The sequence below is a fragment of the Chiloscyllium punctatum genome, chromosome 5 (genome assembly GCF_047496795.1).
Source record: "Chiloscyllium punctatum isolate Juve2018m chromosome 5, sChiPun1.3, whole genome shotgun sequence".
In the NCBI taxonomy this organism is placed as follows: domain Eukaryota; kingdom Metazoa; phylum Chordata; class Chondrichthyes; order Orectolobiformes; family Hemiscylliidae; genus Chiloscyllium; species Chiloscyllium punctatum.
The window spans coordinates 126094408-126110264 of NC_092743.1; the positions used below are offsets into that span (position 1 = coordinate 126094408).

At 39.9% G+C, this 15857-nt stretch overlaps 1 protein-coding gene across 7 annotated transcripts in view; it reads left to right on the forward strand.

The window, feature by feature from the left end:
• Nucleotides 1-15857, forward strand: part of LOC140477411 (syntabulin-like) — a 111982-nt gene that overhangs the window by 53499 nt on the left and 42626 nt on the right. For all 7 annotated transcript variants that reach the window (XM_072571253.1, XM_072571247.1, XM_072571248.1 and 4 more), the window contains one exon: nt 5707-5904. In XM_072571253.1, coding sequence (XP_072427354.1) covers nt 5707-5904 — 198 coding nt within the window. The remainder of the gene's footprint in view (nt 1-5706; nt 5905-15857) is intronic.

A 15857-nucleotide genomic window follows, 5' to 3' on the forward strand; every position in this document is an offset into this window, starting at 1 on the left:
CTAAATATTGTCCGGCCTTAGCCTTTGTAGTAACCAGTGCCTTCAGCTAGATGAATTGAATTGGTTGAAGACTGAGTGTGATATTGGGGACTTCAGATGGACGCTGAGACGGATCATCCACACCATATATCTGGTTGAAGATGGACACCAATGCTTCAGCCTTGAATTTTGCACTTACATGCTGGACTTCCGCACTGAAGATGAGGTTATTTAGCTTCCCCTTCACCACAGTTCATGACTGATGGGCAGGACTGCAGAACGTGGATCCAATCTATTGATTGTGGAATCATTTAGCCCTAGCTGTTGCATGCTAATTCTGCTGCTTAGCAGATCTGTAGCCGCATCAGATTAACACCACATTTTTAGGTATTCCTTTTGTTACTCCTGGCATGTCCTTCTGCAGTCTTCATTAAACCAGAATTCATTTCTCAACTTGATGGTAGTGTTGAAACACAGTTCTATTGCTCATGGCCCAGAGTATCTCAAGTGCTAGGATTTGAGTTGCTAGATTTTTTTGAAATCTATTCCATTTTACATGCTAGTAACAATGGAGGGTAACCTCCGTGTGAAGATGGGACTTTGTTCCCACAATGTCTATGCTGTGGTCACTCTTAACAATACTGCATGGGCAGTTGTAGGTGTGACATGCATATTTGTGAGGACAAGATAAAAGTTTTTTTCCTCTAGATTACCAATGGGGTGACATTCCCACTACTCCACTAGCTCTCCAACATAAATGTGTCAGTGACACAGGAAACATTAAGAGCCATCACATCTTATGAATTATTCTCTCCCAGCTAAAATTTAATGCACTCAATTTTTTGTGTGTATGTTTCAATGTGACCAATTACAATTATTTGATTATTAATTAAAGGGAGGAAAGCTGTTTTACTTTCGTTTAGCATTTTAACCATATGCATGTGTATGTTAGAAAATTGAAAAATAAGATGTCAGATCACTTTTAATGTACTTTCCATTTCCTCTTTAAAAACCCTTTTTCCCCAAATAAAAGACAATTTTCTATTTAGGAGGCCGTCATCCTAAATGTAATGTATGGACAATTTTGAATTACTATTTGGAGATTATGCAGCTGCAAATAGCTCTCCTGACCCCCACATATAACCCCAAATGAGTTGGAAAGAACTAATCCCACATTTTGACAAAATACTTGGGGCAATTATGAACCATAAACAGGACAGTGCAGAGCTTAAGGACATTGGCACATTGCTGGAGAGAGCAGGCAGGTGACAGATGTAGGTCAGTTCAGAGAAATGTGAAGTGATACACCTTGGTACAAAACCAAGGTGTAACCAAGGAGAGCCAGGTTACTATTCTACATGTTGTGCAAGAGCAAAAAGGTGGGGTGTGTATGTACATAAGTCAGTAAAGTTGGCAGGACACTTGGAGAGAGTAGTTAATGAATAATTAATATTCTAAAGTTTATAACTAAAGGCATAGAGTAATAAAGCAGGGTGGTTATTATAAACTTAAATAAGACCTCACCTGAAGTATTGTCAGGTTCTGAGTGCCATGTTCTTGAGAAGAATGTGAATGCAATGAAGACAATACAGAAAAGGCTTATGAGAATGAAACTTGGGATGAGGTTCCTCAGTTATCAGGAAAGATTTGAGAAGTTGAGACTTTTTTTTGTTTTCTTTAGGGGCAATAGGGAAATTTAGTAGAAGATTTGAGGTCATGAGCAGATTGGACAGATTTAAATCTGTCCAAACTGTCCACACTCAATGAATGGAGATGGCAGAGCTTTAAAGAAACCAGTGTGAAGTTAGAAAGAAAATCTCACATCGCGAGTTAGGATCTGAAATGTACTGTGTGGAACTGCGGCAGGGGTAGGTTTAATTAAGGCATTCAGAGAGCATTGTTTTCTATTTAAATTATCCAATATGCAGGGTTATTGAAATTAAGGTAAAATGCTTTTAGAGAGCAGTGCAGACAGTTGAATGGCCACTTCCTCCAGTATAACAATTCTGTGATTCTATTGACAGTTCCCAAATGAACATTATATGAAATGTAAGCTGAGATTGCATTTACCAAGACCATGGGCAGAATATTAAGGGTAAACATGTATCTGTTCTGTTTGTTCTTAATTACTAATTTTCCATTTCGGAAGTCTGGTGTACAATGACAGGTGAAACAGCAATGGAACTGGGACAATATAGAAGCTAAAGCAACATTATCTTCCAACATATGAATCAAAAGAATCAGATTGTTGCTGCTGGGTTTTTAGATTTTTGTCAAATTTAAGACATTTATAGCCAAAGCAAAATAGAGCACCTCTACAGCAGGAAGAATATTTACCAGATGGTGGAATTGATCTGTACTTCCCGCATTCTTTCAATTGCGAGTCATACATCTTCATAAAATGTTGCATTTGAGCCTGAAGTTTGAATCTCACCCGTAGTGCTTCATGCAGTTGCAAAAAGGTGTGGAAGGCTACACTCCGATCTAAAATATAGACTTGACTGTAAGTTCACCATCCTACGAGGCAACTGGAGCCATTGAACTTTTTTTTTGTCCTTTGGATGTGGGCATCACTGCGTGTGCCAACATGTATTCCATATCTCTAACCACGCCTGCACCTTCTGAGGGGCAGGCGAATAAGGGAATAAGGGGGGAGGTAGATCACTACCTTACTGAAATATGTAGGATTCTTAATGGGTTTGACAGGGTAGATGCGGAAAGGTTTTTCCACTTCTAAATGAGACCAGAATCAAGACACACAATCTCTGAATAAGGGGTATCCAAATCGAACAGAAATTAGGAGAAATACCTTTGCCAATTCAAACAAATTAAAAGTTGCTTTGCAAAGGCTAGTGAATGTGTAGAATTGTTTACCACAGATGGGTACAGAAAATGGATCATGATTTATGTTCAAGGCTGAAATAGACAGATTTTTAATCAGTAAGAAATTTAAGGGTTATGGGCAAAAGACAAGAAAATGCAACTGAGGATTATTTGATCAGGCCATCACCTAATTGATGGCAGAACAAACTCCATGGGCTGAATGGTCTGCTAATCATGATCCTCTGATTTACTGTCCCTTACCCCATTTCCTAGTCCGCGCTTTTCCAGGTATGGAAAATGTAGCACACCCAACCACAGGAAGCAATCATTGCTGGTTTATGACAGTGGAGTCTTAATATTTCCAATTCTTCTTAGAGCTGCATTTGAACACTTTTTTTTTCTAATCAATTTGTTCAGAGCAGACCTCTGGAACCAATGTGGAACCTGAACCCGGTCCTCCCAGTTCAGGGTTAGAGACACTACCATTGCACCACTAAAGCCCATGACCTAATTTTCTCTAATCCACCCATTGAGAGATGCTGTTACACACCTCTGGAGCAATTAGGGCCTCCTAGTTCATTACCTACGTCATAAGTGCCCTAGAGCAATTACTATGCAAATCAGCTGACTTTGCTTGATCCGGTGATGTGGATTCATTCGTTCACAGCTAAATATGACGCAGCTCCTGTAAGCGTATTATTGGCCCTTGATGCAGACCTTTTTTGAAGTTAGAATATTATTTAAGGTTATTTAACAAGAAGAGATTGTAAATAAACAATTGGTTTTAATAATCTGGTGGATTATTTCTGAAATTAGCAAAACTTTCCCTCCGATTCATGCCTTAATTCCCTGCATGCCTCCACTATACTGTCTTGTGCATAATCAATCCTCACAAGGTTCTTGTCTGCTGCTACTTTGCCTTGCTAAGTTTCTCACTTGATCTCTTGTCACTATCTGCAGCTATTTCTAGCAGTCCAGAGCTCCTGCCTTTAATCATGCACTTGGGAAACAGCCACCTCCTCCTCTTCCCCCCCCATTAACGAAATGGAAACATACTTCAACTATTTCAAGTATTGCCTGATAGACGAAAGTAAACAACATCTATCAAAACAATATCTGGTTATACATCTATTTATTAAACAATTGTCTTGAAATGATTATCATATATTTGTATAAATGCTTCAATTGATAAGTGATTTTACAAAGAGAGATTGTTGTGCAAAAGTAAATTAGGGCAATTATTTCTTAAGTCTAGAATCTTCCTGATTCTACTTACTATTTTGAACAGGGCAATCGCTCCCCCAACACTCCCCACCCCCACAACCACCATCACTTCAGACCCCCAACTCATGGGAGCTTACATGTTGCAGCAAGGAGCATTCATGAGTTATTCTTACATAATGAAGCTTTTATTAGTTTAAATTGTGTTCTCCTTTTCCCTTGAGCCATTTTGCTGATGAGGTATTATCACTCATATGCTACAAGGACAAAATATAATAAATACAGAAGGATCATAGATTGATGTAGTGCAGAAGGAGATCATTTCATTCAGTCCATCATGGCTCTGATGGAACTATCCACTAATCTCATTCGCCTGCTCATTTCCCAATCTCCTGTCAACGTTTTCATTTCAAGTACTTACCCAATTCATTTCACAACATCATTACTGAATTGCTTTCAATCATCCTTTCAGACAATGCATTCCAGATTGCAACTGGGTGTGTAAAGAAAATGTTTTGCTCAAGTTCTTTTGCTAATAACTTTAAATCTACATCCTCTAATTGGCAACCATTCTGCCAGTGCCTTATTAACTCTATCAAGACAATTCAATTTGGAACAACTCTGGCAAATCGCCTCGTAACCACTCCTGCTTTAAATTTATTCAGCATCTCCACAATTAGTTGAATTTATATAATAGAACATAGAAAAGTACAGCACAGAACAGGCCCTTTGGTCCACAATGTTGTGAGGTTTAATGTAAAAAATAATAACTTAACCTACGCATTCCGTAACTCTCAGCTTTCCCTGTGCCTGTCCAGCAGTCACTTAAATGCATAACACTAATGTGTACGAACAAGCCACTCCCTGGTGAGAATCCCACCTGGCCCTTCAACATTTTTTTAGCTCTCCTCTTTCTTGCCAATGCTCATGATCAATGGCTGGGAAAATTCAACCCATGATCCTGGATTTCCATTTTTGGTAATTCCTGAAGGTAACCATATGTAGGATTCGTAAATTAACAACAAAATTGTTGGCCATTTCCTATTTCCAAATAGGTTTTGGCTTTAAAGCTACAAATCTAACATCTTCAAAACTAATGTACTGAAAATATAACAGTTGAGCATCAGTAGGTGAAATAATTTACATCGCTTCAGTCTGCCTTAGAGTTGTTTCACCTTGAAGTTAAAAATTGCACAACGGCAGGTTATAAGAGGAAGTGAGGACTGCGGATGCTGGAGATCAGATTCAAGAGTGTGTTGCTAGAAAAGCACAGCAGGTCAGGTAGCATCCGAGGAGCAGGAGAATCGACGTTTCATGCATAAGCCCTTCATCAGGAAGGGCTTTCCAGCAGCGCACACAATACCAGTTTATAGTCCAACAGGTTTATTTAGAAGAACTAGTTTTCGGAGCGCTGCTTCTTCCAACTCCTGTTGGACTGTACCCTGGTGATGTGTGATTTTTAAACTTTGAACACCCTAGTCCAACACTGGCACCTCCAGATCATTTCTGCTTGAAGGTAGCTTGGATGTAGATGAAGACTGAACTCCTCTTTAGCTTAACTAGAAACTTTGCACATGAAAGTAACATTGCATCATGAACCCAGAAATAGCATGTTATCAGGTCCTGCGAATGATCCGAGCTTCCAATCACCTGATTGTTTTCTTTCTTGTCCTCGTTGGGCAGATGATACAGGATGTCCCAGCAGCCAGTCAGTGTCTCCAGTTAAATCCCCTTCGAAGTCAGCCAGTTCCCTGTTGACGTTTCCCACAGTGAGTGAAGAGGAAGAAAGTGGACGGAAACCAAACTCTGGAGCTGCAACAGAGTGGAGCGTTCAGCACATCAAACACAAGAGGGAGCAAACGTTATGTCTGGTGCAACCAGGTAGGGAACCCTGATTTAAATTAGTTGATATCATGTGAACAATATTGAAATATATCCAAGCACAGTTGGGTTGTCCCCAGCTTGAGAGTTTCAAGAATAAGGAAAGATTGTATGCATTAAGTTCTGTTAGCAACTTTTAGAACTGTCATGGTGGCTTTGTAAATTTACATCATGATGTAATAGGCCAGATTTTCCTGAACCATTTTAAAAATGAAGAGCGACATGCATTTTTGACCCATTCCCAGCTTTTATGAAATGAGGTTGAGTGTAATGAACCCACATCTTTATTTCCTTACCTGAAACGTTCCACAGCCTCTGCATATTTTCCAAGTCAAATGCTTTTTATGTACTAGGCCCGAATCCACACCGTACTAGGTTTATGGGCTTACCAGTGGTGTGTACCCAGCTGCAACTGCGGGGTTTCCCAACTGCTGCTCCAAGATAAGTGTCCTGTAAAGACTAGCTAGAGTGGGTGAGAGGAGAAAGATTTAGAAGGTACCTGAGGAGCAACCTTTTCACGCAGAGGGTGGTTTGTATGTAGAATGAACTGTCAGAGGAAGTGGTGAGTGCAGGTACAGTTACAACATTTAAAAGACATTTGGATAGTGAATGAAGGGGAAAGAATTAGCAGGATATGGCCCAAATGCAGAAAAGTGGGTCTAGTTTGCTTTGGGAGACTTGGTCAGCATGGACAAGTTGGCCTGAAGGGTCTGTTTCTGTGCTGTATGATTTTATGATTATAACTGGTGGTTTGTGGACCCTCAGAGTCATAAGCCATGGTCTGAATGAAGGGATATTTTGAAAGGTAATCTCAAAAGATCTTTCTTGTCTATCTTCATAACAGCCTCCTTGCAAGTTCATGTCCCCCAGCTGAATCCCAGTGGCTCATCATACCCTTCATGATAAATCATCCCCTTCCATACCTATTTACACAGTATACACAACAAATATTTGTAGTGAACCCTACAGTAATGATTTGTGTAAAGTGCCTGAGAAATAAAGTAAAAGTAACCAATGTGCCCCAGCCCTACAGAAGCATCAATGAGATAAACCATGAAGATGTCAATAAGAGAATCATTTAAACTTATGCAAATACAAAATGAGACTATGATGAAAGAAATCACAAGAAAAAAAATCTTCTAATCCATGAAGATTAAACAAGATCCTGGCTTGACCCTAATATTGAAACCAGAGAGATTTGAGGTAGCCTTCACATAAATCTATGTGATCAACTGGGGAGCTTGCATGAATAGTGAATTAAGCAAATGCACTCAGAGGGAGAAATTAATGAATTGAAATGAAAGTTGAAATCAGCTAGAGTTCAAAGCCATTTGGTTCTTGGGGTGGAAAGCAGTTAAGAGAGTTTGGTGAGAACATTGGCCTGGTACTTGAAGTTGTAAAGAATCAAGATTTGGGGTAGCACGGTGGCTCAGTAGTTAGCACTGCTGCCTCACACAGCGCTAGGGACCCAGGTTCAATTACAGCCTTGGGTGACTGACTGTGTGGAGTTTGCACATTCTCCCCATGTCTGCGTGGGTTTCCTCTGGGTGCTCCGGTTTCCTCCCACAGCCCAAAGATGTGCAGGTCAGGTGATTGGCCATGCTATATAGCCCATTGTGTTAGGTGCATTAGTCAGAGGGAAATGGGTCTGGATAGGTTACTGTTCAGAGGGTAGGTGTGAACTTGTTGGGCAGAAGGGCCTGTTTCCACACTGTAGGGAATCTAATATAAAAAAAAATCTAATGAGGTGTTGAAGAGGTAGATCGGGACAAGGTGCTCAATGGAGGATCAAGTGCTAGGTGTCTGCGAGGACTGACTTGGTGGTAAGTGCCACAACACTGCCACAATCATCTTGGTCAGGCAATCAATGGAACGTAGAGCCAAGGGATGAGGCTACAGTTGTGGAGAATTTGTTATCACCCCTCAGCCAGGCTTGGGTCAAGGCTATAAAATTAACATAATCATCCACAATAAGTTCATAGATGGAAAGGACTTTGTTCATAAATGAAAATACCTCTGCAGAGAGATGCATCAAGGAGTGTAGCAGCTGGGCCAATACTAATGTCCATAGGTTGAACACTCATAAGAAGTTAGTAAGGTGCTCAAACCTTGAAAATGGGAAGACAGCCTGAAATGTTATTATAATGGGAGAATGTGTAATAGGCATGGAAGACTCTTCTGGTGTAATTGAGGAATAAGATGACTATTTAGTTTATATTATAATGAATGAAGCGTTGACAAATGTAAAATCAGTTATATTGATTATAAATGGGATAATCAATTGGGAAGATTGATTATCTGTACGAAGTATGAGTCAGTGATGCAATAAAATTTCCTGCTTGTGGTAATGCAGACAAAATGATACAGTAAATGATTTTTGAGTATTTTTGAGTGTAGTTCTGGGGAAATGGAGAACGGGAAGCATTGGGACATTACATTGCCTGATCTCTCAATGTGCTGGTTGTAATAATTGCAGAATAGTAGGAAAGCTTTGGGATTTGGTAGCATTAAGGAATAGAATAAGAGATCTTCGTACTATCAAAGCTATTTAAACATCAAATATTGTTGTTAAAGTCTGACAGATTTTTTCCATAAGGAAAATGCAGTGAGACAGTCCCATGGGATACAGCCTTTGCAGTTTACACTTTCCACTGAGAACAGAATATCATCATATTTTTTTTTGTTTTAAAGCTGCTCTTTTAAATGATTTGATTAGTTCTGTTCATTGTAGGGTTCTGTCACTGCTCATAGTTATGATTTGTTGTAGTTGTTTGCATGCAAAGTGGAATTTAAAGGAAATACTGATGTATACAGTACTGCTGTATACCATACAGGGATAATCCCTGATACATTGCCCACAATGTATCAGACTAAGAATTGGTTTATAATGTCGGGAGTGTTATGCTAAAGTGTACACACTTTTTTTGCTGCTAAGCTGGGGCTGTGTTTCAAGGAAATACGTTTAACTGGGGTAAGTAATCACAAGCTGCGATCACTCAAATCTGATGTTTGATAATGCAAACTAACAACTTGGAAAATGCTTTTACGTTTCAGATTTCACCTGAAAAACTGCCAGCAACTTGAGTGATTTGTATGTGTTACAAAGTATGGCTTACCCCTTTTCAGCATTAATTAATGCAATTCCAATTTGCTTTGAGTCAAGAGATGTTATGTCATAAATATATTTTGGCCACTGACTTACAACCATTGGAATAATTAAATTTTATTCAAGTATTGTCAACTTCAATGAAATTTTCTCAACTCTGATTATATACAAATTTGCATACAAAATGTAAAATTGTTTGAACATTTACATGATAATGTAGCTAATTTATTGTTTTCTGTTTCAAAGCTGGCTACAGTCCCTGCAACTGGTGTATCATGACACTATATTGAGACATGGTTATATTTTTGAATGTTACATATCCACACTGTACTCTCTGCTCGTCCTCCACATAGTACATATTAAATCAAGGGGCTTACACAGTCCTGTTGTTGAAACAATGTCTATTTGAAAACAGGTCTGCATCTCCATACAACTTAAAAGGCTTGCTATTTTCTGTTGCAGACAGCTCCTATGGATTATTTTCTTATCTGCCTGCCTGGTAGAAACCAGGCGAGGAGATAGGTGGTGAAGATGGAGTGGGAATATAGCAGTCCCTCATCCATCTCAATCTGACCTCCTGCACCAGGTAGTAAGATGGCAGAGTTCTCTTTTAAAAATTCAAATTTGGCTTGAATGATGATTATCAGTTTTAAATGAAATATGTTGCAGATAAATGATCAAGAACACTGTGTACCTGCAATTAGTAACAAGGCAGTAATACCAAGGGGGGTTAAGTAATGTCCAGAAGCAGAGAGCAAAGCCTTAGATAGGGTGAGGTTAGAGCCTTACAGTTACCTGTCTAAAATGCAAGACGTTTAAAATTCAGAAAGAGTGCACATGTCAACATTATCATTAATACAAAGATCTTTAAATAAATAACTGGATATTCATAGCAAGGGCATATGCCCAATCAAATTTCTTTCCTGACAGGCCCAATATGTTCTGTTGCTGTGCACGAACAGAGCTGTTTATCAGGCAGACTTCTGCATTCCCTCAAGAACAGGCTTTCTTTTAATAGGCTCAGTTTTTTTTCCTTCGTTTTCTGTTGTCATGGCAAACCGTACGGCTGATTTTGTTGAACTGCTAAATCATTTAAGGACTGTTCCCTGAGCAACAGCAATGTGTAGTGTATCAACAGCAAGGTCGGGAGAAGAAAGCCTGGATAGGACCCTTGCACATATTTAACTTTGTAAATTTGAAGTGAGACACCAAGATGGAAGAAAGTAGAGGTAAAAATATACTCGGGGTATTTAGTTTTCATTCAGTCTGAATTCCTGGCTGCAAACCTTGATGCATTTATGTTATAACTATTCAATTTATAATGGCTAACAAAAAAGTAGGAAGTATAACAACATGAATACTAATTCCAGGCAAATTGCTAATCTGGTCAGGAATTTGCTGAGAGATAAAGAGCAGAGTTATGGGCAGGTGCCACATTTGGACGAATGTGACCAATACCCCACCATATTTATGAATAACTTGGAAGATGGAATAACGACCTTTGTTTTAAGTTTGCCATTGACATTAAAATATGAGTATTAAAAACAATATAAATGGTAACATAACTTGACAAGGGTATGTTAATAGGTTAAGCAAATGGTCTAAACTGTGGAAAATCAGTTTCAGTACAGGCACATTTGAAATCATCCATATTAGTCTCAAAAAGTATTAGTCTCAAACACAGTATTTTCTACGCCATGTAAAGCTTGAGGTTTGGAGGTCCAATAAGACTTGGGAGCTCTGATACATAAAAAGAAACCTCAAATTTTCTGCTCTCACTTCCCAATATATATCAATGTGTATCTTTTATTTTGTTTGCCGCATTAGTTTTTGTTATTATAGATTGTGCCAATTTTGAATAGTCAGGTGCTTTTAAAAGCGGATTTTCTTACCGGACATGACAATATGTTTACATCTGTCATTATTTGATGCCCCACATTTACTGAGCTGGAAATATTAAAAAAATCTGTCTTCTCACCTCCCCTTAAAGTTAGCAATACAATCCTTTCTGGCTGATCTACGTCGCTTCCCGTAACAGTGAAGCTTGACTAAGCAGTCAGCTATACAGCACCATAAACTTCTAAACCACTGCAAGTATTTGACAGATCAACCAGATTGTCACTTTCTCCACCGGTGACAGATGCATTGTTTGCTGGTGACAACATCTTCATTTTTGCAATTGTCATGACCAGAGTCTATGAAGGGAATGCCAAAGAAAACTCGATTGTTGTCAGTATTTTTCATTTGAATTATTCTTCTTTTAAAAAATTGGACCATCTTGTTGAACTCAAAATGGCCAAAGCAGATCATCTAATTAATTTTCAAGCAAGCTTTGGATAAAAGAATACATCAAGGCCCAAGAAACTAAATTGAGTGCTAATGCTATTACAGGAAAAGAAAGGAGAACCACATTAGAGAGTCTGAAGGGGGGGGTTGATAAAGCTACATTGTTAGCTTAACAACCTTTCAGTCAAGATGGGACACTTGACACCTGATATACCTGACTTTGTCATATATTTGAAATCTGAATTTGATGAATTGCTTAAATAAAGCATTCTGGGAGTGTAAGTCAGTTGATGTTTGACCTTCCAGAGGGAGAGCAGGCGTTTGCAGCCTGCCTCAGACACTCTGTCTCTGTCTCCAAGTTGCTGGCTGGAAGAAACTGAAACTTTGCCTGCAAAAAGGAAAACTACTCACAAACAGAAAATACAAATTTCTGGAGAAACTCAGCCAGTCTGGCAGCATCTGTGGAGCAAAAACAGAATTAATGTTTTGAGTCCAGTAACAAATTCAGCAGGGCTTGCAGTTCCAAAGGAGGGTCACTGGACTCAAAACATTAACTCTGCTTTCTCTCCACAGATGCTGTCAGACCGGCTGAGTTTCTCCAGCAATTTGTTTTTGCTGGTCTTGGATCTCCATCAAGTTCAATCCTCTGTTTTATTTTTGGACAACTACTAAGCTTAGTTCGATGAGGAAACTGTCATTGGACAGTGACCTTCCAAGAACTTATAAGTCGTGAGAATTGATTTCCAATGCCTTTGGATTTAACAAATCTTGTAATTTATAACTTATCTTCTCTCATGTCCTGTCCTCCTCTTTGCTGTTTATAAGAAGTAGCGAAGCAATCACTCTGTGTGTCAGTTATGTAGTTAATAAACTTATCTTTAATTTCAATTTTGACTTTACTGGGACCAATGTCAATGATGTCCTGTCTGGCTTGTTGTGTCCGATGCTACAGTACATCATGCAGAAGGTGATGTTGCTCTTGCACTGTTTGCTCTGCTTCTAGTTCTTCAGAGTCTGTCACATTACCTATTTGCCTGCTTCAGTTGTGTAGAGCACAGTGTACCAGGATTATATGATGCACATGATCGGTGCTGTACTTCCAATCTTTGGGATCTAATCTTTGGGAGGTTTACTGTTATCTCTACAAAAGTCCTGGCTGCGATGTATTTGCACTCGGTCTCAGTCAGGGATCATCAGGCATGGTTGAAGAGGGTAAATCTTGTCTCCCAGGAGCCATCCTTGTGAGGAATATGGCTCTTGGAATGAAGAAGGAACAGAAGAGTTCTCAGAGATATAGGCATAATGGCAGCTCCCGCAGTCCGTACCCAGACTTTCAGACTTTGAGGATGGTCAGTTTTAGGCCTCCTGTATATCCTGTCCATCTTCAGCTGTGATCTTGTCATATGGAGACTGTTCAGCAGCTGTTGGAGGTTGTTGTTGATCCTGTGCTTGGTGGTGCATCTGTTTCTCTGTCTTTGTTGACTTGACTACAGCACTTCAAATTTGAGACTGTTCCTGTGTGTGTGTGTGTGTTGGTTGCATATGCTGCTGTCACTTGTGATATTGATATAGCTCAGTGAGTACAGCAACATTTTCACTCCCTTGCCTAATGACAGTCATAGACTTAGCCTTATCAATCTGCCAACCTCCGATGCAAATATCCATGACGGGAAGAGTCAAGACCATACGTTTCTTATAGAGACAAAGTCACGCCTTCACATTGAGAATATCCTCCATCATGTTGTATGGCATTATCGCTGCGAAATGGGACAGACCATGAACCGATCTAGCAACTCAAGACTGGGCATCCATGAGGTGCTGTGAGCCATCAACAACAAAACTTACTCTAACACAATCTACTGTCTTGCAACCTGGCATATCCCATTCCCTTCCCCTTCCCCACTTAATCGTTACCATCAAGCCAGGGGGTTAGCCCTAATTCAATGGAAAGTGCAGGAGAGCATGCCAGGAGCAGCATCAGGCATACCTAAAAATGAGGGGTCAACCTGGTGAAGCCAACAAACAGGACTACTTGCAGCATATGTAGCAAGTAATGGACTGAGCTAAGTGATCCCGCACCAACGGAACTGATCTAACCTGTGCAGTCCTGCCAAATCCAGTCATGAGTGCTGCTGGACAATTAAACAACTCACTGGAGGCAGAGGCTCCACAGATATCTCCATCCTCAATGATGGAAGAGCTCAATACATCACTGCAAAAGATAAGCTTGAGCATTGACTGCAATCTTCAGGCAGAAGTGCTGAGTGGATGATCCATTTCCGCCTCCTCCAGTGATCCCCAGCATCACCAACACCAGTCTACAGCCTATTTGGTTCACTCCATGTGATAGCAAGAAATGTTGCAGCTAGTGGATACTGCAAAGATAATACTAAAGACTTGTGCTGCAGAACCTGGTGCACCCCTAGCCAAGCTGTTTCGATATATCTACAATAACTGGCATTTACCTAACAATGTGGAAAATTGCCCAAGTATGTTCCATATACAAAATTACTGCCCATTGTGCTGGATGGTGTGATCAACAGTGCTGTCAAGCAGCACCTGCTCAGCAATAACCTGCTTACTGACGCCCAGTTTGTGTTCTGACAGAGCTAATTAGCTCCTGACCTTATTACAGCCTTGATTCAAACATGGACAAAAGAGCTGAATTCGAAGTGAGGTGACAGTGATAGATCTTGACGCCAAGGCTGCATTTGACTGAGTGTGGCATCCAGGAGCCCGAGCAAAGCTGGAGTAATTGGGAATCAGGAGGGAAGCTCTACTGGCTGGAGTCATACCTGGCCCAAAGGAAGATGGTTGTGGTCGTTGGAGGTCAGCCATCTCAGCCCGAAGACATCTCCACAGGAGGTCCTCAGGGTAATATCCTCAGCCCAACCATCTTCAGCTGCTTTATCAATGACATTCCCTTCATCATAAGGTCAGAAGTGGGGATGTTTGTTGATGATTATACAAAGCTAAGCACCGTTTGTGACTCCTCAGATACTGAACATATCCAAATGCAGCAAGACCATACCCAGACCTGGCCTAACATTTGCAACCACAAATATACCAAGCAATGACCATATCCCAGTAAGAGACAATCTAATCACATCCCCATTACATTTAATAGCATTATCATCACTGAATCACCCACTGTTAAATTCCTGGGGATTATCATTAACCAAGAATGGAACTGGACACACCATGTCACATGAAGAGTGCTGCATGTATGGAATGAACTGCCAGAGGAGGTGGGTGGTGGTATAATTACAACATTACAAAGGCATCTGGATGGGTATATGAGTAAGAAGGGTTTAGAGGGATATGGACCAAATGCTGGCAAATGGGACTAGATTAATTTAGAATATCTCATTGGCATGGATGAGTTGGACTGAAGGGTCTGTTTCTGTGCTGTACATCTCTATGATTCTATATAAATGCAATGGCTACAAGAGCAGGTCAAAGGCTAAAAATACTTGCCTCCTGACTCCCAAAGCCTGTGCACCATGTACAAAGCACAAGTCAGGCGTGCAATGGAATCCTCCCACTTGCCTGGGTGGGTGCTTGAATAGTTATTGGGAAGATGCAGCAAAGTTCACAAATAAGTTTCCAGTGTTGTCGGGAGATGCTGATGTTCAGAATTTGGATTAGAGTCATGGCGGTGAGTAACGTATTTTGAGATGCTTCTTGTATCAGAACAATTTCATCATTTTCCTAATAGCGAATATCTCCTTCCAGATCTTTCTATTTTTCAATGAAGAGCAACATACCCATATTGTCTTCCTAACTGCTTGCTTTACCTACTGTCCACTTTCATTGACTGGTATACAATGGGTGAACAAAGGGAGGTCCCAATCTATCACTACTTAAATAATATTTAGCCATTCTAGTTTTCCTACTGTACTGGACAAATTCACATTTAACCATGTTAGTCTACCATGCATTCCCCCCCCCCTCTCTAAATTGCTTTGAAAGCTTTTGATATCCTCCTCACTGTCTCAATCTCACAGCTTTTTGTCATCAAAACTAAGGCTCACAGGATTGACACTCCTTGTTATGCAGAGGAAATTCATCAACACCAACATTCACCTGCTGTGAGGTAATTCTGCTGCAGTCAAAGTCTAAGCAGAATCGATGGACCAAGGAGCCTTATTCTGCATCTATATCTTGTGATCTTATTATCTATGTGGGTTAGATTTATATTGCTCAAATGCCTACGGAGCTATTCTGAGAGTTTAGGTGACTAATGCTTACATCAGAACTCCCTTAGTCTCAACAGCATCAGTACTTCGCCTGTGGAATTCTCAAAAGGTTGTGTTGTCACACAGAATTCAACTCAATAAATGGAAGAATTTACATGCTAAATTGGATTGATTTTTGGTATTAAGCAATTACTGAATTTGCTTACACCTCTGTCTTATTGTGATGCTATCTAATCTCCTATTCATTAACATATCCAACAATATATTCTGCTTTTGAATTCTCCTTTCATGTTTGTTTTTGCATTATTGTTTCATTTTATTTAAAAGAAAAGAAAATCTCCAGGTACTGTCTGTTACCAACT